The sequence below is a fragment of the Micropterus salmoides genome, unplaced genomic scaffold, assembly GCF_014851395.1.
Source record: "Micropterus salmoides isolate LMB-PRFRI ecotype aquatic unplaced genomic scaffold, ASM1485139v1 Ms_hic_scaffold_7, whole genome shotgun sequence".
NCBI classification, from domain to species: Eukaryota; Metazoa; Chordata; class Actinopteri; order Centrarchiformes; family Centrarchidae; genus Micropterus; species Micropterus salmoides.
The window spans coordinates 25,608,185-25,634,298 of record NW_024044459.1 but is presented as its reverse complement, the minus strand read 5'-3'; the positions used below and the strand labels follow the sequence as shown (position 1 = coordinate 25,634,298).

The 26,114-nt window shown below is 39.6% G+C and overlaps 2 protein-coding genes across 2 annotated transcripts; one reads left to right on the top strand and one right to left on the bottom strand.

The window, feature by feature from the left end:
- Nucleotides 1–3,589: 3,589 nt before the first annotated feature.
- slc2a11b (solute carrier family 2 member 11b) lies at nt 3,590–17,063 on the bottom strand. Its single transcript, XM_038703620.1, has 13 exons — nt 16,697–17,063; nt 9,610–9,656; nt 7,666–7,764; nt 7,130–7,290; nt 6,906–7,030; nt 6,645–6,774; nt 6,396–6,544; nt 5,454–5,638; nt 5,162–5,272; nt 4,745–4,846; nt 4,571–4,646; nt 4,345–4,472; nt 3,590–4,256 (listed from the first exon to the last, which is right to left on the bottom strand). The coding sequence occupies exons 1-13, from the start codon at nt 16,725–16,727 to the stop codon at nt 4,062–4,064; spliced, it is 1,539 nt and encodes a 512-aa protein (XP_038559548.1). The 5' UTR covers nt 16,728–17,063; the 3' UTR covers nt 3,590–4,061.
- Nucleotides 13,604–26,100, top strand: si:dkey-98f17.5 (uncharacterized protein LOC569123 homolog). Its single transcript, XM_038703621.1, has 12 exons — nt 13,604–13,715; nt 15,431–15,542; nt 17,809–17,902; nt 18,635–18,689; nt 22,019–22,159; nt 22,246–22,406; nt 22,484–22,582; nt 23,228–23,373; nt 23,578–23,749; nt 23,880–23,992; nt 24,454–24,541; nt 25,068–26,100. The coding sequence occupies exons 1-12, from the start codon at nt 13,604–13,606 to the stop codon at nt 25,119–25,121; spliced, it is 1,347 nt and encodes a 448-aa protein (XP_038559549.1). The 3' UTR covers nt 25,122–26,100.
- The last annotated feature ends 14 nt before the right edge of the window (nt 26,101–26,114 follow it).

The following is a 26,114-nucleotide window of genomic DNA, read 5'->3' as shown; positions in this document are numbered from 1 at the left end:
CTAGCGCTAGTTTCTCTCTTCTTAACTCCAGTGGTGTCTCTCCAGCTTCTATGAGTATTGTGTTAATGGGAGTTGTCTTCATGGCTCCAATGCATATCCGTAAGGCTCTGTATTGTAATTTATTGTTTTTGCTGCTGCATCATATACTGAGCAACTATAATCTATTGATGACCTCATGTATGCTCTATATATGTCAATTAGTGACTGTTTATCTGCACCCCAGTCACATCCCGCCACCGCTCTCTGTAAATTAATAACTTGTTTGCATTTAGTTTCCAATTGCTTTATGTGTGTTTTCCATGTGTACTTAACTATCAAACCACAATCCCAAATACTTAAATTCATTTACTTTTTCCATTGGCTGCTGATATAGTAAAAGCTTTTCTACATGACACTTTCGCTTGTTTGTGAACACCATATAACAGGATTTGCTTGTTGATATTTTAATCCCCACTTGAATGACCACTTCTCTAATTTCCCTATTGCTTTCCTAATGTTCTCTAACACATATGTCTCATTTCTTCCTCTCATCCATATGGCCCCATCATCTGCATATGACGCTAATTTGATGTGTCCATCTAAATCTGAAAATATGTCATTGATCATAATGTTGAATAATATAGGGCTAATTGCGCTCCCCTGGGGAATGCCATTAATCCTTCCTTCAAAACCCATTCTATATAGTTTAATAAGTAGTCCTTCCCTCCACATAGTATCATATGCCTTCTCAATGTCAAAATACACTATTAACATCAGCTCTTTCATTTTCAGTGCCTTTTCTACCTCATCACTTACTCTAACAAGAGCATCTCTTGTGGAGCGCCCTTTCCGAAATCCATTTTGTATATTACTCAGTAGTCCTCTCTGTTCCATTACATGTTATCCTCTCCACTCATTTGCATAAGTGAGATGTCAGAGCTATGGGTCTATAATTACCAGGATTGGTTGGGTCTTTACCAGGTTTGCTAAACGGTTGTATAACTGCACTTTTCCAACTTCTCGGTATTATTCCATCCTTCCATATTTTATTGAACAGTCTTAACACTAGCTTAATTGACTCTACTGGCAGCTGTTGGAACATGGCATAACATAACTGGTCTTGTCCTGGGGCTGTATATCCCGTGCCAAGCAGAGCTATGTTGAGTTCTGATATTGTAAAATCCACATCTAAAGTTGTTGTACCATCCTCCCTCTTCAGCTTCACATCCTTATTTTCTCTGAGTGCCAGGTCTTTCTGTTGCTTATGAATATCCATAAGGTGATCACCACTCTGCACAGCAGCAAAAGCCCTACCCAACATCTCTGCCTTTTCTTTATCCGACACTACCGCCTTTCCTTCATCTATCAAAGCTGGGATTTTAGTCGCTTTCCTTTTCCCACTCATTCTTTTAAACATAGACCATATGTCCCCTAACTCTACACCTCTACCTATGGTGGAACAGAACTCTCTCCAATTTTTTCTTTTTGGTTAACTTAATTGTCCTATGTGCCACTGCCCTTTTCCTTTGAAAATCCAAAACACTCTCTTGTGATAAATTCTTCTTTAATGTTTTAAAGGCTTTGTTTCGTTCTTTTACAGCTCTGCTACACTCACACCAGGTGACCACTTTCTTCCTGCCCTTTGTTGTTCTTTTTGGAATACTTAAATGTGCTGCATTTATAATGTGTTCTGTAATTTGCTTTGTGCATTCCTCTACATCACCTTCTAACGTCACAAGGTTTGCTGACTTCGTACAACATAACTTAAATTTTTCCCAGTCTGCTTTCTCAAAGCACCATCTGTTAATTGTATAGTGAGAACTGGAAAATGGTCACTTCCTATGGTAGAATCATTCATAACAAACCATTCACATGCGTTTACCAAATTATCTGATACCAGTGTGATGTCTAAACATGATGTTTTACCCCTGTTCACATCCATTTGTGTTCCCTGTCCATTATTAATTCAGACCAGTGATCATTTCTTCCATCATTTCTTCAATTATTATCTGTGTGATTGCTGTCCCATTAGCTGTTATGTGCAAGTCCCCACACCATATTTCTTTCCTGTATACAGTCCCTGCCATTTCATTAAGTTTGTTAATATCTAAATTTTTGCATGGGTTATAGAAATTAATCAATTTACTTTCCTTGGGCTATAGATTTCAGCTATTATACATTCTAAATCTTCTGAACTTGGGGATTCCCTGTAGGCCAACCCATCCTTGATAAAGGTGATGCAGCCTCCACCAGTTTGGTTGTTAGGTCTATCATATCTTATAGAGCTAAACCCTGATATCACATAATCTAGTCTGTCTCGTAACCAAGTTTCTTGTACACATATTATATCTGGAACAATATCTAATTCATGAATGTACTTTTTGAATTCTTGACCATTAGCTATAAGACTTCTTGCATTCCACTGTAGTATGTGAAGAACCATTATAAGTGTCCTAACCCTCAGTTTGTGTATTTCCATTTTCAGTTACCGTCAACAATGCATGTATTTGATCTGCTTTGATATCTTTCATATCAAGACGTTTTCCTGCTGCTTCTACAATAGCCTTAATTCTGTCACTTTTCTTTTTCAACTGGGACGCAACATTGATGGTGTGACATATGAAACCCACAAAGTTCACTTTTTTCACTATCAACGTATCATCGTCAACTTTACATTTATGCTCGCAACCATTCTGTGGAGCCTGCCTCTTCTTCCTCCTCCCTGTTTTCAGAGTTGCCTGTTGCTCACATAGATTGTAGGCGTCATACCGCCACCTGCTGGACTGGTGGGTACCGCAATAAATTGTCAGAAAAAAAGACAAAAGTACACGCCCTCTAATAAACCTGTTTCTTTTGATTTCAGAATTATTTAATAATAAATGACTATATATTGTCCTTGGTCAGTAGTGGAGTGTAACTAAGCACATTCAATTGAGTAGCTTTACTGTATAAAGCACAAAATTGAGGTCGGCTTACTTCAGAATCAGAATTATTTTATTCTTTATTCTATTATATTAGATGAAACGTTGTCCTATATTTGGAACAGGCAACATTTACAGAGTTATTCTTTTTTAGGAGTAAATTGCAGTTCAGTTTGTGTCCAACCTCTTTAACTTTTGATTTACTTGGAAGGTTTGGATTGTACTGTGCGCATGTAACCAACCTGTTAGCTCTTTTACAGTAACCCTGTATCTAAATAACTGTTAGAGTACTCTCCAAAAAACTACTTCAATTCTTTTTTTTACTAGTATTCTTTGTCATATACTATTTTGAGTAATGCTTTGGGTAAGTATGAATACTTCCGTGGGAGCCATTCATGTTTATTGTTGGCATGTGATATGATTTTGTTTAGATAGGTACATTTTGCATCAGTATTTGGACGCTGGGTGGCAGTGTAACGGCACAGGGTTGTATATTTAGTAGCATAGGTGAAATGGTAGGCCCAGGTAGGGGGAGTGGACACAGTTCTCATCAGACCTCACCAGACCATAGACCAACACGCTGCAACTTGCAACCATAGAATTGGAAACAAACCAGTACATTCATCTTTTTGTACAACTACTCGCTACTGCAATCAACAATAAACTGAACTGCAAATAATGACTGGAAAATCTATTGTGTGTGTGTAAGACTTTCCTCCTGCCTATGTAGGCAGAGCCAAAGGAAAGGACACTGGAAGAGTGGAAACATTTTTCTAATAATCTTATTAATTCTAGCTCGTGCTAAGACACACACTTCAATGAGCCCTTTGTTCTCCAAAACTGAAATACCATGGCAGCCTATAAAAAGTTCAGTTTGAGCTTGTTCACACTGGGTCATAAATGGATCTTTATTGAAAATTCTCAGTAGAGTACCCTTTATAAAACTACAAACTAACATTTATCACACCAAAATATTACATAAAAAGATCTCTTCAATTTATGTTTGTAGGTGTACTGATGAGATGTCATTATGAAAACCCAGTACATCTCCGAAGTTCAAGCAAAGCACCATCATTTTATAGCATTATCCATTATTATGTTCTATAGTGATTTATTATGTTGTGATGTGTGTGTGGACTGTAAAGAGCTATGGGTTATATTTCATATAGAGGTTGATAACAGTGTTGTTCCTGCTCCATCAGCACTGCAGGCCTTTCTGTTGTTGGAGGACTGGAAGTCATTCTGGATTTCGAGGAAGGTTTTGTTCTTGGTTTCAGGAACGACAAGGAAAATGTACGTTGCCACTAAGGAGCAGATGGCCAAGAACACCAGGAAACAGTACTGCTGCAGCCCAATCTGTGCAAATATAACACAGGTGAATCCAACTTTCTAAAACACCCATACTTTTGTTTGAAACATTTGAAAATTATTTTTGGACACCTACCACGATAAAAGGGAAGGTGAGGCCAATGAAGAAGAAGCTGAGCCAGTTCACTGACCCTGCGATCATGTACGCTGCAGGGCGGGAAGTTTGTGTGAATAGTTCAGTGGTCAGGATGTTTGTCACGCCACCTTAACAGAAGAAGAAACAACAGAAGAAAGTTAGTTGTTAACCGTTGTGCAACAACAGCTGCTGAAAAGACTTCAAAGTTACTCATTCAGTCAGTTACCTGGTCCTAAGCCAAAACTCAGGATAAAAGCAAATACACACGCCATGCTCAAGTATGGAAATACCGGGCTGGCATCCTAAGAGAAAGACGTCACGCAAAAGAAATGTTAGCGTAAAACAGAAGTGTTGGTTTAAGTTTCTATTGGTTTATTTTACAATCCCCGTGGGTAATCACCTGAAAAGTGAGCGTGAGCGTGAAGAAAATGCAGCAGATACTCATCAGCGTGTATCCTCCTGTGATGAGTGCTTTCCTTCCCAGACATTCAATGAGCATACCCTGTGAGACACACAGCATGTCACAAGACCAAAGAGACTCCCCAGGCAAACACTTTTACTCTGACCTTTCATATTTACATAACTGTTTTGTTCTGTCAACTCCTGCTCCACAGTATTTTTTTTACATGTTTTATTCCTTCTGTGCAAGTGTTTCTGTACAAGACAATTTTCAGCTTGAGGTTTTTATTAGAACGGTCTTGACTGTTTTACCCTTGTTGTTGTGCACCTATTCTTACTTTTTGTTTTTATGTAGCATGAAAGAACATCAAAATTATAAGTAATGCACATGCAAATAAAATGTATAACTCATACTTACACATGTTAAAGCTGTGATGCATTCACAGGCACCAGTGCCAACAGTCACGTATGGTATTTTATCATTTGGGATACCAGATCGTTTGAATAAGTAGTTTGCATAGAAGTAAATCTACAGGAAATATAGACAAGGAAACAAAATTAGAAATGCAACTTAAATTTGGTTTTTTATCATTTAGTAATCACAAGTGGTGTTTTTAGTCTTTTAGTTTAAGCTGCCAATGATTCAACCTTGTGAGAGACAACAGGACAGAGAATATTGGAAGACCACAGGTACATCATCATGTACATACAGCATTGATGCCGTTCAGCTGTTGCGCAATGTTGAGCAGCATGATGGTGAGAAGCTGCCAGCGGACACTCCGATCAGTGAAGAGCTCCCAGGGTTTCTTGGCCTGGAAACCTGCTAAATTATTCTTCTCCTTCTCAATGTCGTCCCATTCACCATCGCAGTCAGCACTGTGCAGTTGCTTAAGGGCTGCAGGCAGGAAAGCACACGTGGTGATTGTAGTTTTTCCCACATACACTGCTCCTCCTCATCTGACCAGGCTACAAGGTCTGTTTCTGAGAACCTTATCAAATGGTTTTTCTGCATCAAATCAGATCATCTTCACATCACCAAGACACCACAAGGGTGTGATCACATGCTCCATCTCACAGCCATGAAGACGAATGACTCCTCGACTTTTTAAGTCCAGTCATGGAATGTAACTAAGTACATTTACTCAGGTATTGTACTTAAGTATAATTTGTACTTTAATGGAGTATTTCCATTTTATGCAACTTTATACTTCTACTCCATCACATTTCAGAGACGTCTCTCCAAATTTGGTGCTTTTGAATTTAAAATTTTTCTGATTAACTGAAAGGTTACGTTTCCTTTAAGGGTTGAGAACATCTTGAACTCAACAGTATATAAACCCTACAGCAGTAAAATGCAGCATACAAATTAATGCTGCTGTAATATCAATCCAGACACACCATATATATATGTAAGACACAGACTAGGACCATTTTACTGCACAATGAGTGCTTTTACTTCTGATACTTTAAGTACATTTTGCTCATACTTACATATTACTTAAGTAAGATTTTGAATGCAGGACTTTTATTTATAGTGGAGTATTTTTTCACTGTGTAGTATTAGGATCTAAAAACTTCTTCCACCACTGACTAAAACAATCTTTGCCGGCTAAAGGTCAAAAAATGGTGCAGAAGTGGCAGCATCAGCTTACCTTTCTTACATCCCTCATCATCTCCTTTGTCAATGAGCAGGTAACGAGGGCTCTCTGGGAACCAGGGCAGGATCAGGAGCTGCAGGAACGCTGGGATACATGTGGTGGAGAGCAGGATGGGCCAGTACTCCTCTCTGCCCAGGAGCTCTCTGTGAAATCACACAGAAGCAATTCATTATTGTGAGCACAGATCGCGAGGGAAGGTTTTCAGCCTATTTCATGTGATGTTAAAAATCAAACAGCGTTTACTTGAGGCCAATCACTTGTCCAGTCAAGATCCCTCCAGTGATGAAAACAGATGTTCCCATTCCCATGGCGCCACGAAGTGCAGTTGGAGCTATTTCCCCCAGATATAGTGGTTGAACACAAATGCCAATGCCTATACAAATAAAACATGATTAAAGTCAGACGTCTGACATGTTTAATCCAATATTTATTAAGATGGTTTTGCATTGAATACACTGATGTGGGATGTAGGAATGTCTTTAAATGTATTTCTGAATTATTTACCTGCATTTATTCCAGTGAGAAGACGTCCAATGATGAGCAATTCAAATAATCCTGTAGGGTAACTCAGACCCATCAGCAGAGCTGCCATTAATGCAAATATATTATTGGTCAACAGTGTCCCTTTCCTGGAAAAGCAACATTACATAACAACTTTATAACTTAAATACAATATTGAAAATAAGATCATTTTGCCGAAATACATTGTTTTTTTCCCCCATCTATACCTCCCCAGCTTCACAGACAGCGTCCCACCGATTGTTGTTCCTATAAATCCTCCTATGGTGAATACAGACACGATAGTGGACCAAAGCAGGGTGAGAACATCTTCTGATATGTCAGTCTGGTAACGCTCCCTCCAGGTTTGGTTGAGGAAATCATGCACATACTGAAGATAAAAGCAGGAAAACACAACAGCAGGAGAAATACAAATGGCTGATCCGTGATCTCCAATATTAAAAAGACACATCTGTGCAATATGTAGCCTAGTGGATATTGTATGAGATCTGAAAAAATGTAATTTAGTTATGTCCCGTAACTGTTGACTGTATGTAGACTATTTACTGGGTTTGTAACATGGACAAAAATGTTAACACACAAAGGTCTGTGCTTACATACTACTGTACAGCTGTGCTGTACCTAGTACAGTATCTTTTAGGATAAAGACTTTGCTCTGTGCTATGCATTAACATTATTATAATTATCATTAATTACACTAAATACTGAGCATGAACAGGCCAGTGACAGACAGTTGTGTTATTACCATTGTGGGCGCATTGATGACAGATATATTATATCCATACTGAAAGGTTCCACCTATACACGCAGCACACACAGCCATCAGAAGGGATTTGTTTGGAAGCTGCAACACAACAGACACAAGAAACAATTGGCCTACTTCTAATCGTGGCTGGAAAGCTGCATCCCAGAGCCAGTTCTTGTTTAAAACTTTAAAACATTAACCCACATACCTTTTTCTGCTTTTTGTCTTTGATTTCTTTAGCACTAAGCAGTGGTTGATACTCATCCATAAATGCGGTTGGCATTTTGTCGCCGACGTTTGGCTCAAAGTTTTTTCCAGTGTTGTTTGTCGTTTGAGAGCAGAGACTCCTGCAAAGAGTTTGCGCTAAACCGGATCTGACGGGGGAGGACGGTTTTATCCTGAGGATGGTACAATCGATCTGTTGTGACTAAAGTGGCCGCGAGGTTAAGAGAATAGCTAGATGTTTATCACTATTCCACTGCAACACAATGCGGGTTCCAGCTTGGTTTTTATTTCTCCTAAAGAAATAAATGAGGTGCAAGGTGTACATCTATCCAAGCCCAGAGAAGATGTTGCAAAATTGATTTCCCAGTACATATAAAATAAATTGAGACATTTCAAATGCAGGTTAATTCAGTGTAGCTATAACAGCACCAGGGCTTTTGGAGGAAAGACAGACTGTTAAATATTTATTAACTGGGAGATTCCTTGCCTTTGCCTTGCAAACCCTTGTTTCCCAAACACTTCGAGGTAATTCCCCTTTAGTAGGCTAATATTTTTTATATAGGCTATATAGCCTGTTTGGATTTTTTTCCTTCACATTTTCAGAAACGTGCAATAAAGGGATATAAAATCAGATGCAGATGTAAAAAGGCCCAGAACCTTTATGATAAGACTGACTAAATGTGCCTACACATATGCTATGTGTTGACTCCCCCTATGTTCCAAAATTTAGAAGAGCAGTCAGTGAACTGATGTGAACATCTGCAGCATCTGCTTTCTAAAAAATGTCAATTTAACGATGGGGAATGGTCAAAGGTCATGCAAAGGCACTGCATGTCTGCAATCCTTTAATTCTGCATGGTCTATAAAATGGCACTGCTTTAAGGCTTCATTATGAAGTGCATGTTGTATTTAATTGCTTTAATATTTATTCGTTTAATAACGGTTAATAACTCCGTTTCAGGTTAAGATATTATTAAGAACAGGTTTTGGACCCCCTAGTGCACCAATGTTTGACAAAGCACAGCTCTGGGATTCCCTTATGGTAGTTAAAACGTAATAAAGTGCCCTCTGGTGCCCTTCCACTGGAAAAAACACAATACAGTGCCATATACTGCACCGCACATAGTGCGCTTTTTTATTTTTTCTCTAACATCCTGAGTGCTCCAATGGACCTGCTGGAAACGAAAAACATCTGGACAATCAATAGCTCAATTAACAAATAAGCGCTCAAAAAAGCGCTCTGTTTTGGGTTCCTATTGTATTTTGAATTTATCTATATAGCCTGGAAATGATTTATTTATCATTTGATATCCAAAATAATTTTTTAACCATTAATTAACTAAAATAGTGCCTCATTAAGAGGTGACACATTTTATCCGATACATCTCCATTTTGCACTAACTGAGCAAAGGAACCATCGTCCAATAAATATAACAATAGGCTAATAAATAAAAAACTTAACACCTATCGGGTAAAACTCGTGCTTTCCAGGCAAGCCCTCACACCGCACAACATAGGACATGATCTTATTGCCGTCTGTCCCAGTAGTAACATGATGACTCTGGATGCGTGGATGAACATATTCACAGTAAACTGGCTGAAAAATTCAGAACAGCATAACGTGGAAGGACACAGCCTCCTCAGGTATTAAATGATAAAATAAATCATGATTAAAAAAAATAATAATAAAATTGTAAAATAAGCACGGAGGTAACTTACGTCCTTCTTTGATTGCACAGATCCCTCACTGAAGTTCATCGTGGAAGCTGCCATAAAATGAAAAAAAAGTGTTAAAATAATAGATATTCCACTTCAGTCGAAGCTTTTACATAATGGCAGCCTACTGGAAGGTGCAGCATATGATCTCAGCTCCAGGAGGGAAACTTATTAACTCCTTAAAGCGCATGCCTGCACGGTGCTGTGGTTTGCCAACACATTGGTAAGACAGGGATTGCTGACCCAAATAGAGGAATAATACCCTTTCTTGTCTAAATGAAAATGATGCGCACTTGGACATTTGAGTTTTGTGCTTAAAGCCTTTCATGAACTTATTAAAATTTTTTCACCTACTTATAATCCAGCTCCACACACAGACATGATCCTGAGGTTCTTCATGTGCCAGAAAAGATTGTTATCAGCAGAGCACCTTAGCGTAACACTGATTTATACAGCCACTTAGAAACAGTATTTGCAGAAGCATAAAAGAACGCTCTGTGTACAATAACATATTCTGTATACAACAACGTATTCAGTTGCCTGTTAAGTGCTTTCAACTCAAATTTATTACCAAATTTACCAAAACAAACGAAACAAAATTACCCAAATTTGTCAAGTTGGTAGAAAATGTAAGAAGAACTCAAAATAGAGGTGTAACTCTATAAAATATGAATGTATTTTATTTTTACCAAGGCCTTTAGGTCTATAACTTTAGATCTCTGATAGAACAACTACATTTTAAACACAAAAACATACATAAAAACACAAGTGAATTTTAACAACATCAGATGCTTTGGATTTCGGTCAGCATCCTTTCATAAGTAGGCTACTATGAGGCTTTTTAAGGGCATGCTGTTCTGCACACATGACCCAAAGAGTCGATCACTCTACCAGCCAGAAAGGTTTAATCCTGCAAGAGCCTTTGAGAATTTAATCGCAGGCCATTTGGCCACTTGAGCCTTAAAGTAAAAAAATTCACCTTAAAATAGAATCAAGACATGCTATTATTACTAATGTACAGTTTTAGTTTTGCCAGCAGCAGACAGTGTGTAATGATGAGGTCATCCTCAAACAGATCCTGGAGCTGCTCCACAGACAGCAGATAAAAGAAGCTCTCATGTGACAGATATTAACAGCTCAGGGAGCACCATGTGGTTCACAGCTAGAAGCCCTCTCATCCAAATAAAACCCATCCAGATGTAACATGAAACTAAAAATGTTTGAACTGTCAGACTCAATTATAGATGTATTGACCACCTCTACAAAATGAGTCACCTGAAGAGATAACACACATTGTCTCGAAACATTGGCAGTGCAGAGCCTCAAAGTCAGACATAGTTACATTCAGGTACACTTCGATTGACCATAGCAACATGTAGTTTTAATGGTCTCCCCTGAAGAGGATGGGTTTATTTTTTATTTGATGTAAGACAGGACATTTTGTTTTATGTGTTATTGTTTATAAAAAGCTGAGTTCAGTTTTATAAAGGGAGCAGATGAGTTGTGTTTGTGAAGTTTGCAATATTATGTGTGTGATGGCAGGATGTTGATTTTACATGCATGCTGAATAATATATACATTAAACTCACCTCCATAGTTATACTGTCCATTATGCCACACCAATGTTTATGTTAGGGTGAAGAGCTGATTGTTTTCTTCTGTCTCTGTTCTATTCCCCTGTGAATCCGAGTTTCAAGGCAAAGAAAGGCTCCTATAGACAAAATATATGTGCCTCAAAATGTTTTTGCGCTTCTTTCCTCTGATGCTCGAAACTGCCTACACCGGTATACCTCTGACCCAGCTGTTTCTGGTTTGAAGTACTGTTATTTTCTCATTTTAATAAAATTAACCAAAGACAACAGTTGGTTGTTCAATTCTCCACTGGGAAGTATATAATTTCCATGACAATGTGTAAGAACAGATTTTTTTTTACCACTGCAACGTTATTATTTGGTGTATTTTACATGCCTAACTTCATGTGGGCTAGGCACTTGTTTATTTGTGTCATGAATATACCACAACTTTCTAAAATCGTTTAAGAAGAACAATGTCATCTTAAATTCTGGTTGGATTTTCTCTTTAATCTATTAATCAGAGTTAATCTCTCATTTGTTCCTGTCCAAAAATCACATGTTTTAAGCTTTGGAGAAAATAAATATGGACACAGTATTAATAAGCAAGTTAAGAATCCAGGTTTTCTGGTGGAAAGTACGTACATTTACTAAAGTAAATGACTAATGTACACATTTGAGGCATTTCCATTTTCTGCTACTTTATACTTCTAACATTCTACATTGTAGAGGGAAATAACCTCTACAACCTCTGTTGTCACAGATTTGTAGGGTTGAGCAGGTTGGAGGACCCAAACGCAGGACACAAAGCAGGTTCAGTTCAGAAAGGTTTATTTAACACAAAGCGAGCACACTTACTGGCGGCTGAGTCCAATGAATCCAGCATAACAAAATAATCCAAAAGGAACAGAGTAATCACACAGAAAATAAGGAAAATTCAGACAGAGGCTATAACACAACACGAGACTCAGAACTACAGGCTTCATACCACAAAACACTGCAATGACTGGACAGAGACTGAACATAAAACAGCAAACATTTAACACCAGGGACTAACGAACAGGCGGGAGAAACAAAGGAGAGAGGAATCAGGACTAACAAGACAGGCAGGCAGAGAGAAAGCAGGAGAAAACAGAGACAGGTAGGCAGAGGGATAACTCGAGGATTACCATAAACACTTGACAGGCAGACAGAAACTAAGCATGAAACAAACATCAGATAACAGAAATGACAAGAATTTAGGCAGGCACAGATCCAAACAGGTCATTTGCCTCACGCAGTGCAACACATCTCCTTCGCATAGAGTTGATCAGGTTGTTGATTGTGGCCTGTGAAATGTTGGTCCACTCCTCTTCAATGGCTGTGTGAAGCTGCAGTCAGGTCGAGACCCCGATGAGGACGACGAGCGAGCAGGAAAGATTGCAGCTGACTTCATTCCATATTTATTATATTTCTACATTTATTTATGTTGACTGTATGATTGTCTACGTGTATCACCTTATCGGCACAGCAAATTCCTCGTATGTGTAAAACACTACTTGGCAATAAAGCTCCTTCTGATTCTGATTCTCTGAAATGCCTTTAGAGACAGTTTATGGTAGAGAAATGAACATTCAATTCACAGGCAACAGCTCTGGTGGACATTCCTGCAGTCAACATGCCAATTGCACGCTCCCTCAAAACTTGCGACATCTGTGGCGTTGTGCTGTGTGATGGAACTGCACATTTTCGAGTGGCCTTTTATTGTGGCCAGCCAAAGGCACACCTGTGCAATACCCATGCTGTCTGATCAGCATCTTGATATGCCACACCTGTGAGGTGGATGGATTATCTCGGCAAAGGAGAAGTGCTCACTAATATAGATTTTGACAGATTTGTCAACAATATTTGAGAGAAATATGCCTTTTGTTCACATAGAGAAAGTCTTAGATCTTTGAGTTCAGCTCATGATGAATGGGGGCAAAAACAAAAGTGTTGCGTTTATATTTTGTTCAGTGTAGTTTAACAGCTGAATGTAATAATAATCCAAAACTATAATATATAATTAGTATAACATAGATTGGGATAATAATATACTTTTTCATTTTGAAGGTGGGACGTTTACTTGTAATATTTTTAAATAATGGTATTAGTAGTTGCTGAACATATTACAGGGGCCTGTGGGGCCCTTGAGAGTGTGGGACTCCTGGGCATTTGCCTGATTTGGTGATCCAGCCAGCAATTTTAGAGGCAGGTCCAAGGGTCAAGCCTGAAGAAGATTAAAACCCAGCAGGCTCGGGCTTGAAGGGCTGCCGGTTGGTGTCATGTTGGAGTTTGACCGCAGGGTGGCGCTTCATCCGCACAGGCGAGCGTTGGTGCAACATTGAAAGTCTTCCCCAGGTGGTTTTAGGAAACAGCAGAGAGGCGGCTGGTGGCTGGTGGTCGTAATGTCGGGCAGAAAGCCCCGGTCTGTTGCAAACCCCCTGGAGTCTGCGATCACTTCACCGAGTGAGAAGATACTGAAAGAATGCCACAGTCTGTATGTCGACAGCGAGAACGGTAAATAATCAATAACGTGGATAAAGAGACAAGCAAGCTGTGTCCGGACCGTCAAACTGAAACAGGCATAGTTGAGCTGTTACGCAACTTAGTTGTTTAGTAGCACTAAGCCTGAAGTTTGTAGTGAATGTAAAACTTAAACGCTGCTGGTTTGATATGTAAAGCAGGTGGTGTTCTGCAGCAGCTGTCTGTCGGTGTCAAACACATGACATTGAACACTGGGGTGGCTCCTCTGCAGCACCGCAGGGCAGCGCCTATATCTGACTGTAAACTATATTCTCTATAATAAACTGTTCTGCACAGCAGGTTTACGAGGGATAGTGCTGATAGAAATGTCTACACTTGTGTGTGCAGACTTTACACTTACAGCACTTAAAGAAGGAGCCTTACTACGTGCCCTTACTTGGTTACTACAGGATAATTAAGTCTGGTGTAACAGAAGAGACAGAAACAGGCCTGTATCTACTTCACTTCTATTCAGTGAATAGAGAGAGATTGCATCAATGTTAAACTGACAGAACAAGTCTGATTTTACTGGTTCATCATTTCCTGACAATTTCCCTATAAGTAACTTGGTACCACTTAAAGGATAAATAGGATTTTGTTTTAAAGCTGCAGCTAATGATTATTTTCAGTATGGATTCATCTGCTGATAATTCTTTTGTTTAATCAGTTAGTCTATTAAATGTCATTGCAAAGTCCCAGAGAAGTGACATCTTTAAATGTCTTGTTTTTACCAGCAGTCTAAAACTGTTTTAAATCATATATGACAAAGAAAAACAGCAAATTCTCTCATTGAAGAGGCTGGAACCAGAGCACATTTGGCATTTTCACTATCTTTGCTGACAGACTGCTGATCAGAATAGTTGGTCCATTATTTTTGTCATCATCTGTTGATCATTAATTGACTAATAGTTTCAGACATTTTTAGTTTGAAAGAAAAACTCATGTAAATGTTCAAACTTTGTTCCCCATAAATATTGAATTTTATGCTCACGTGACATTTTTGATTGTTCAGCTAACTTACTTTGTCCTGACTAGAAGACTCTCAAGGTTACACCAGCAATAAAGTGGAATCAATAAACTTGAAATGTACTATTGACCACTGTCTCCATTTTACCAAATAACATCCCTCAAGGAAATCTCATTGAAAATTATTTTAAATCAATTGGTAAGGGGTGGTGATGGGTAAGATGCCTGCCTTTAATGTGAGAGACCTGGGTTCAATCCCACACTGTGGCCCCATCAATCTCAACTGTGTCCCTGAGCAAGACACTTAACTCCTAGTTGTTTCAGAGGCGTGCGACCTCTGACGTAAAATAGCAATTGTAAGTCGCTTTGGATAAATGAATAAATGTAATGTAATTGTCATGAGGGAGATTAGACCTTTAGAAATGAGACTAAAGTGTAAAATCAGTTCTGTTTTTGTGTATATATATGTGTGTTTGTGTATATATACATACATTCTGTATATATGTATGTATACATTTTGGACACCACAACTGAGACTGTGTAAACTTTGTTGGAACATTCAGATTTTCCTATTACTGGTTGTTTGCCATGCATCTGTTAACGATGCACATAGGTAGGCCTACTATTCAGTTGTTTTTACTCACATTTTAAAATGACTTTATTTCACAGTTGATTTTAAGCATTCGATTGGGATATTGCCACTTTAATTGCTGCATGTTTACTGTGTGTGTTTGTGTTATCAGGCCTGGTAAAGATAGCAAGCAGCCTTGGAGTCCGGCTCCTGCCTCCCAGAAAGAAGATCGTTGTGATGATAATGGGTAACCACTCTGCAGGAAAGAGCTCCTTCATTAACTGGTAAAACACCTTTATTGTTAATGGTACCAGTCAGCTGTGCCAGGCTGCCTGACAGTCACATGCTCTGCCCCATTTGTGAATGAGATTTTGACACAGAAATATTATCTTCACACATGACTTTTTAAAATGCGCTTTGTGGTTTGAATTACATTCTGCAGCTTTGCCACAGGAAATGTGGATTTGTGGGATTTACACAGTTGACAGGGAAAGACAAATAGGCCTAGTTTGTTTTGCATGAAAGTGTTTTACTTGCAGAAGTTAGGAGGAAAGGATGTATGAATGTAATTTGATGTCTCCATAACCATTATGTATCGTGATATATTTAGAGATTGTAGATACCCATTTTAGATGAAATAGTGAAAAACAGCCTCATCAATTGCTAATTAATAGCAGCACTGCCCACGATGGCCTAATGTAACCAACCCAAGAAATATTAGGATATAAATATTAGGTTTTCGTTTATAACAAAGGAAAGAAGCAAATGTTCACTTTGACAGGCTTGAAGCAGCAAATTTAAACATTTAATAACCTTACTTACCACAATGTTGCCATTAATCTTCTGTCTTTTATCTGATTGATTAAGTGACTCATTGTTTTGGCTGTACTTTTGGTAAGAAATTGTTATAAATCGCACAACCCTAGTGTTGTGTTTGAGGGGTTGAAAAAGTCTTTACAGTTGAAATATTACCCTGAGATGCTTCAGGAATATGTTTTTAAAAGATAACCATTTGGAGTGTAGCTGTCAATCAGGCTAACGGTTACTGACCTCACATGTTTTTGAGTGGGGGGAGGGACCTATCCCAGGGCTGTAGGTGCTTTTTGCAAGTTGTTGTGTAAGGGAGAGAGTACACAGAAAATGAAATATTAGATAAGTTAGACTCATTTCATTGTCGTAGCTGCTGTTAAATTGATTTAATCAGTTGCTTGATTTTACTTGTTTTTGTATTGTAGCACTTTGTTGGTTGGGAAATAATTGGCATTATCCCTTTCTCACATTTATCATTAATACTGATAACTGTTGGATTCAAGTGTTACGGTGGGTGTGGGTTGGTGAGGCAGGGTTGAGCAGGTTGGAGGACCCAAACGCAGGACACAGAGCGGAGCAGGTATAGTTCAGTGGCTTAATTAAACAAACCAAAGGGGAGCACACTTACATACTGAGTGGCTGAGTCCATAAAAAGCCATATTGAGAAACTAAACCAAAATCCAACACAGGTAATCCAAAACACCAAGAGCAGAAAATAGAAAGACAAAATATTTGACGAGATGGGAGCCACAACTGACAGGGAGTAACACCAACAATGACCGGACAAGGGCTGAACAGAAAGACCACACATATATACCAGGGATAACGAGCAGGGCGGGAGCAACACAGGTGACAGACGTGAGGCTAACGAGGGAGGCAGAGAGACAGCAGGAAAACAGAGAGGCAGGCAGGCAGAGACAACAGGGGGTAACAGAGAGAACACTTGCAGACATGGGTGAATAACCAAGAATACACAAGTACGAGCTAAACAGAACCAGTAAATGAACAAGGGAATACACAAGACAAAACAGGGAACACAAGACCAGGAGTAAACACAAAAGATATTAACTAATGTACAGGACTAGGAACTAACTGAACAAGACTACACAGAGAAACACCAAAAACAGACTTAAACAGGAAAGACATGAACACAAAAACCACACTCCTAACATCAAGAAGATGATAGTATACAAGGATGTTTTATCTGTCTGTATGTTTTATATGGTTTCATTTTGTTTGACAGTATGTAGTTTATTGTCGAGACTCCTTATCGAATTTAATTTACTGAAGGATAGGATAGCCCCTTGTCATGCAGCATCCCATTTTCAAGGGGGACCTATAACATTTATTTAGATGTGATCACAGGCTCACATCCCACCTTCAACCAATTCTCTAATGTATTAAAAGGCCTTTTACACAGGAACCAGGTTAGTTTATTGGAATTAGAGTTGAAATAATTAAACAACAACAATTTATTATTAATCTGGTATCCAACTGTTGCTAATTAATATTCTGTATATCAGAATATTAATTAGCAACAATTGGATACCAGATTAATTGTGGTTGTCATTTTTCAAGGAAAACGCACTTTTTCCAGTGAGGATTTGTGGCCTTTACTGGTTTATATGATTGTAAATTAAATAACTTTGGGTTTTTTATATATATATATGCACTTATAAATGCAGCGTCAAAGATAACAATAGTTTCTGATGCATTTGATGCACATTGCTGTCATTTCAGGTATGTTGAAGAGCACATACAGAAAGCGGGCGTAGCCATTGAAACGCAGGGGTTCACTTTTGTCACAAGTGGTCGCAAAAGAGAATCACTGACGGTAAGAACATCAACATTTCCAGCACTGATACACAAGGACTTGGTATTCAGTGTGTATAAAAGCCCTTAAACAGAAGTACCTGTAAATGCTTGAAAAGAGAACCACGAAAACTACCTGTTACAACCAACTCTGAGTTGCGTGCTTCATTTGCTTTTATAATTTATATCCAGATGCTTGTTAACTAACATATTCAGAAGGTTCTTCTCAGATTTGTAGATGACAGATTTTTGAATTTTTAACAGTTATGGTAGCTGAAGCTGCAGCCAGTCATAAAGGTTGATGAAGCGATAGGTTCAATGTCAGCGTGTATGGAGGGTACTCCCTCAGTCACTGGTGATATCTCATTCTGTATGCTGCTCCAGTGAGGGGCTTTGTTGTATAGAGACACACACACACACACACACACAGAGCCATCTTTTCAGCATACAAACAGGCTTGGGAGACACCTGTCTCTATGTCTTCTCTCATCCTTTTCCTCTGCCTCTCTGTTCATATCCGGCTATGGCAAAGGTGATCAAGATGAATAATAAATTTGCAGTGCAGGACTGCAGAGTGGAAGGATTATCTCCTATGTACAGGAAAAGCTTAAAGCGAGCGTATTGAGCTGCAGCACAGCAGCTGGTGTACGAGTGCGAAGTACAGAGAAGAGAGAGGACTCTGTTGTAGCAAACTGCAGATTAATATTTGCCTCTTCAGGTTATTTCTCATATTGTCTTTTTAACTCTTTCACAGGGGAATGCAACGCTGCATCTCTACCCTCACTTTCGACCACTCCTTGAGTTCAAAGGTAAGCCCTTTCTTCTTGCTTTAACATTAATAACTCATACTGAAAGGCGCAGTAAGTGAAATTATTTGCCATGGTTGTACTGAGAATGTAGTGATTGAAATGGCATGCCTCTAAACTGTATTTATCCTTTATTGAAATCCATTTTTATGTTCCTAAATTAATCATTATGTGAAGATTTCAAAGTCTTTCTAATGTGCTGCTTCACATAACAGTAACATTTGTAAATATCTCACATAATAGAACAGTTTAGTACATGTTTTATGTATTCCTTGAGGGGATAGTCACTTAAATCTCGCGGCTTTGTGTCTCCTTGCCTTTGATTCTGACATTAGCAATATTTCCTCCTTCTGTGCACTGATAAGATCAGCACTGCAGTCCTAGGGCACAACACATGCTCATTAACTTTGACCGTAGTGCCTAAACATTCTCATTTGAGGATGAAAAACCTAAGAGGATAAAGTGTTCAAATGTACTGGAACCACAGGGAGACAAAGCATTAGGAGGAACAGGAGATGAATGTAATTATGGGCTGCACACAGAGATTGGCTTGGCTCCTTTGAGGTTTAAGATAGTGCTCTGCTGTGTGGCACATGAATAAACTGGTAAAGTTAATCTAAGTGAACGTTACAGACTCAAGTTCAAGTTCAGAAGTTGAGAGTTGTGCTTCTTTAGATAAAGCAAATTGAATTTAAAGCATCATTTCATCCATAGCATGGACTGAAATTCTGGCAATTTGATGCTGCGTGTTGGTCATGATGTGTAACCTGGAGTTATTTCGTTTCTGTTATCACAGGTCAGGCTTGTGTTTTGTGATTTGAGGTCCAGTTTAGGTGCTTCAGATTGATGACTCAACACTGAGTCATAGGCTTTGACGTATCAAGTCTTCTTGATAAATCAGACCAGACTCCTGTTCCCCTCCCATCACATTTGGGCCGTTTGTTTAACTCATGGAAGAAAGAGATGTAATTAGCTGCAAATTGTTTTTTAAGACAGTTGGTCTCTCTCTATCTCTCGCTCTGCGTGGGCAGTGGTCTGAAGCTTCTGGATGTTGAGGTGGCTGTGCAGAAAGTCTGGGTGTGCCTGCTGTCTGAGTGGGAGCATCAGCGTGGAGGGGGGGTGGGGAGTAATGTATGTGTGTGCGTTGACAGTGAGCGTGTAGAGAGTGAGGGTTCACTGGGTGCGGACCAGAGTGCTCACGGTACGGCGTGTGAGTCACACGCCCCATCGACAGCAGTGCAGTGGAGTCAGGAGGAGCTGCTGAGAAATGTCACAGCCATTAGAGACGGCACAGCCCGGACTCCAGCAGCAACAGCTCCACTCCGTAGGCCCGCAGAGCCTCGCAACACCAACGGTCTGCTGCTGGAATACAAGCAGGCTTTTTTATTTCAACTTCATCGCTGCCTCTGGAAATGCACCTTATCAGGCATTTGTTTACCTGTCACAGCAGCAGAGGATGACTCATCAGAAAAGCGTCAAATATCCTTATGTGGGAGTACCAGCCGATTATACAGTTTGGTCTCCTTTGGGGTATTGTTGGAGATACTTCTTAATGTTGTTTTAGACTTACATAAAGTATGTTTAACTCTGTCTATTTGTCTTTATCCTATCAACCTGTTGTCAGGGGTTTAGACTACATGACTGTTTTTGTCATAGGTCAGTGTTATGCAACAAAGATTTTTGGCTGTGTTATTTACTTGTTTTCTTTAGATATATTTGCACTGCGTCTGGTTTGACCTTTTGTAGTCTTGGCTGATGCAGCATTTTTGCAGCCTTTGCCCTTTTCGCCGTGCTCAGGATCTCCAGTGTAGCCTTCTCAGTTACATTCACTCGAGGAACTAAGCGCCCATCGACAAGTATCACTCTCGTTTGCTTTTCACCTTTCAGGAGACTCAAGAGTACTATCTTCAACTACAGTGGACGAACATGTCTGTATCGAGGCTGTCTGATTTATCTTAAAATGGACTTGCTTGACTGCTATTTTTTGTCTTTTTAGAAATGTAAAGCATGCATGCATATGTTTTGAACAATCCTGATTAAGTAAAATATAGACCAGCAGCCTTATAAAGATCTAATGTGAAGATATATATATATCTGTGTGTGTATGTGTAAAAGCAACAGTCATGTCATCCTGCCACCTTTTGCATTGAAGGGATGCTATTGCAGGACTGTGGGAATACACTTCTAAGACACGTGATAGGAGGCAGATGCATTGATATTGTGGCCATGCTGATGTAAGAGAAACATAAAGGAATGCTAATGTGCAACAGCAGCAGTGGCCCTGCTCGCTGCAGCACAAGGATGTCATTTGTGCTGGCGGTCCACACCTGCCGCTTCCTATGAAACAGCCTCAGTGTCATCCCAGGCCTGTATGTCTGTAGAGGGAGGATGGGGTGGTGGGTGTGGGTGGGGTTTATTTTGTCAATAGTGGGGGTATGTCTAAATAGTGATTCTGTTCTGGTGCTCAGAGTCTGGGGGGGGGGGGGGGGGTCTGGGGGTGACTCAGGACTCATGAGTGGTGGTTGTGGTGGAGTATCGTAACCTCACAGTGCGTTGCCTCACAGTCGTTCTTCACTGGCTAGCTTTATGTCCCACGCCCCATGCTAAAGCTGCCAGTTGAAGAGCTGTTGTGTGTAACCATGACAACAGACTGCTCCACAGAGGGAACGTTGAGAAAAACTGAGGCCCAAACAAGTGTTTTCATGTGTTAGCGCATGTTTGAGTTACACCAGAATTTATGGATGCTTTTCCTCAGAGTTGTGTTGTGTTAATGCGTGTATACAGCTAACGTACATATCTTTTATACAGATAATTCTGTGCATTTTTGCAATTCATTACAAAAGCACACCTCTTGCAAATTGCAAAAGAAGTTGACAGTGTTCTTGGTCTTTAATGTCAATGACCTCCCTCAGGTTTCCAAGTATTGACCGCACTGCGGCTTCCAGTGGCACATAATTGTACAGTCATTGGAGGTGACACCCTCCTGCTGCGACTCAACTTTTTATTTATCATCTTTGTTACTAAAGCACGGCAGGGTGGTGTAGTGTGGCAAGAAGGTTCCGGCTTCCTCCCACAGTCCAAAGACATACATGTTAGTAGCTTAACCGGTGACTCTAAATTTCCCATAGGTGTGAATGTGAGCGTGAATGGTTATGTGTCAGCCATGTAATGAACTAACAACCTGTCCAGGGTGTACTCTGCCTCTCGTTCAGTTGGGATCGGCTTCAGCCCCAGGTGGCCCTGCAAAGCATAAGCTGTCATAGAGAAGGATTGTTACTGTGAATTTCTCCTGAAGGAGGCACCTGTACACACACAGCGTTTGTATATTTCAGGTGTTATGGACTATCTGTCTGCTGAGATCTCCACCTCCAAGCAAAAGAAGTTCAGTCTGGTGACCTTTGTGGACACACCAGGTTTGGTTGACGGGGACATGGTCTACCCTTTTAATGTCAACAGCGCCATCACCTGGTTGGGTATGTCTTTGCAGCTGTACGTTTTACTATCTACTCTAAAGCTATTGTGTTTCTCAAATGGATGTTTGTTTGTTTGTTTGGTGCAGGAGAACAGGCCGATCTGATATTTGTGTTCTTCGACCCGATGGGCCAGGCACTCTGCAAACGGACGCTCAATATTGTGGAGAAGCTCAGTGAGAAATGTGGAGACAAGCTGATGTTCTACCTCAGCAAGGCAGATGAAGCCGGGAAGGAAACGGACAGACAGGTAAGTTCATTTAATATGTAGGTTTTTTTTTTTTTAAAGTTTGATTGATTTCGACTTATATTTGTTTATTTCTGCAGAGGGTGATGATGCAGATAGTCCAGGAACTTTGTCGCCGTCCAGGACTCAACAAATGTGGTTTTGAGATGCCTACAATATACATCCCCAACCCACAGAAGGTTAGACTGTTTGCTTGCTGTAACCGTGATGTACAGCATATTAAATGATATTTTAGTCAAAATCTGCTTGCTTTTGGTTTTAATCTTCAATTTTACAAACTGAAAACAACAATAACCATCTGATTCTTGCCCTAAATCCTGCAGTCTGGATCTAAAGCTCTTTGCTATCCTTGGGGTTGAGCAGCCATTGATTATCCTTGAATGTAAATTCTCCACTCCAGGTTTGCTGTAGGCTCTTGATGGCGGGAACAGGATGATTCATTTTGCAATATGATGACTGAGAGAGTTCTCCACTCTTGGGGTGGGGGGGGGGGGGGGGGGGGGGGTTGCAGGGTTGTAAACCATGGCCTTTGATCAGCCACCTTTGACAATGGCAGCCCCAGTCCTGAGTTATTGCTACACCATCTTCTGATCTACAACCACAAAGCTCCACTCCGCATGGTAGATTTGTGCATCCCTCCCGACCTCCAATTTATTTTCGCTGAGCAAGTGCAGCTTCACTTCCTGCTAAATGCGCATAGCTGTCGGTCAAAACACCCTCAGGATTTGATGTGGACGTTTCCAGACCTTCCCTCTTTTGAGATGCACAGCTGTTTGTACAGTATTTCCATAACACATGCACTTATGAGCCTTTGTCTTGTGTAGCCGAGCCGGTGTGTGAACCAGATCGATGGGGTGTGCCAGACCATCGAAAAGACCATCAACCAAGCCGTTCAGAAGACTTTGGATCAGCTGGAGAAAGACTGTGACCTTATTTGTTCCACCATCAGCAGCAGACTAGAGCAGGACAGGTTAGACCTCTCAACCTAATGCAGAGCATGTGTTACTGTGCTCAGATTATTGCTAAATCTAATCTACCCTTAATGCAAAATGACAACTGGCATCTTTGAGAAAATAAACCATATCACGTCTATATGGAGGAGATAAGAGCCACCAGATATTACCTGCTGCAGAAAATGTGATATTAAAATCAGATTTCCTCTGTGTGCACGCAGGGCTGATGTGACTCACAACAAAAGCCTCCGTCTTCACTCATTCTTGTGTGGGGCTCTGGGTATTGTCCTTCCTACCCTCTTCATCTTCAGTTTCATCTTGAACACCTTCTCCAAAGAGCAGCTGGATGAGCTGTTTGGGGAAGGGCCGGCTCGGACCGTCTCCATCTTCACAGTAAGTCCTGAGTGTCGAGCAGGGAATATTTGTACAAATAACATTTCAGTTACATATGATTTCATTCCATATTTTGCACTTTCTCATTTTTCTTGGTTCTCTGAGTGTCTGTACAATGTGTGCCTAACAGGGAATAGTGATGTATTTATGGGAGTGGATACCAGAAGATGGGCAAGTTGTGTTTGTGATCATTTTTGGAGCTTTTTGCTACCTCCTACTGTTCCTAGCAAAGTATTTTGCAGGGTAAGTGTTACAAATATACAAAAAGACACAGAGTTGAAAAACTGTTTAATCAATTAGTCGATCAAAAGAGAATTATTTTCCAACTTTTGATAACTGAGTGAAGCTTTTCCGTGTTAATCAAAAACAAGAGAAAACATTTAAATATTTAATTTGGGGATTTAGTAAGTTCTGATGGACATTGTTCACTATTTTTGGATTTTTTTGTAGAACAACTGGCAGATTAAGTGATAATGAAAACATATTTATACAATATTATATGCAATATTTTCAATTGCACACACACATGTACAGTACATGCCAATTACTTAACATAAATAACCCCAACCCTCAGAGAAATGTCTCAATGAAGTAGAGCTTTTTCTGTTGCGTGTTTTACATCAGACATATACACTCTCTCTCAGACACACACAGAGGAAGTGAGTATTGAAATTCTTGGTGACTATGATGTTCTTCATTCTCAGCCGAGGGAATAAGACTCTGACGAAGAAGGAGAAGAGGGCGATGACAGAGTACAGTGATTATATCAAGGATATCGTCAAAACTAAAAAGGTTAGATTTCTATTTTTTGCCATTATGCCCTGTCTACTACTAAAGTTAAAGCTGCAGTAATACTATGCGTAATTAGTGTGTCTAATGCAGAAGGTGTCCTTAGTAGTGACAAACCTGATGCTACATTTTGTTTTGGATTTATGACCCACTACTTTACTGCTAACTGCTAACACCTTGCCACAACAACTTTATAAGGTGCCAATATGTCAGTTGAGATAAATTTTTAAAACATTTAAATAGGGTTACGCTGGATTACATGCTGCACTGTTTCCTGTGAATCCCTCATGCATAGGAAGGCGAATTGAATTCAGCACAGGAATGGCAGACTCATTAGCAATTAAAACTTCTGTATAGGGAAGTCATTACATAATGTAAATACATTCAATGGCTATTGATTTTTTTTTTTTTTACCAGGCTTTGATTTCATGAAAATCTAAAGAAAATGCAGGTTTAAATTAACATTTTCATTTGTCATATTTGAAACATCAGAATTGTGAATCTCACACAGTTCATTTTTACGCCACAGGGGAAATTGTACGAGTGGTACCTCCAGCAGTGTGCAGCAGAGTATGACTTCTGAGCCGCGGTCAGCTGAAGACAGTTTACACACGTTTGGTGGCATATCATCATCCACCAAACAATCAGGTTTTTCCTGTTCTCAGCTGGACAGGTGTAACCTCTGATGCAGCAGCAATCACTGCCAATGTTTATCATCTCAAGATTAAAAATGTAAAAAAGTGCCATTATTGGTCAATACAGGAGAAGCTGTGATTGTAGTCATTTGATGAAAACAAATTTCATAATGTGAATAGATTTTTTTCAATTTTTGTAGTACATGTGTCAATGCTAGGAAGAAGTGCAAATTTCTTAAATTCTTCATGTGTAACTTGCAGCTCCTTTTTGCCACCAGAGATGTTTTTACTCTTCTCATTATTGTCATTTAGCCATGGTCCACTAATCTCTACACCATCCTGAATCCTTTCAGGATTTCTGTGTAAGATACCACAGTGTTCTACACTTTTGTTTGCAATCTGACCGTTACCCATATTGCAATAAGAGCTCCAAGCTTTCTCCTGCCTCCAAAGACTCTCTTTCCTCCTATTAGACATTTGTTTTGTTGTGTGATTTGTTCAGCCATCAGATGTGTCCATTGATAAATCATTGTCATGTGATAGTATTTACATAAACCACAGTGAAGACATGTGATTTAACACAGTATAGTAAAAATGGTGCACTGTGAAGTCTGTCACGGCACTGATGTGTACCTGCTAGTTGTTCATGAGCTCTTGTTGTCTACAGATCCATGTAACTTGAATCTAGTTCTACTATAACGCCATGTAATGCCTTCACTTTGTAGATATATTTATTAGTCTTTAAGGTGCTTTTTACCAAATAATGTAGAAAAACCTCTGTGGGCTGTTTGCAATATCATTGTGAACACTGTCAGTTTGTATTGTGTGTGTGTGTGTGTGTGTTCGATACCTCCCAGGTATCCTCCTCAGTGGGGAAAATCTTGATACCTTTATTATTTCATTTATAAATTGTGTGTGACTTGTCAAGAAATGTTTATTTT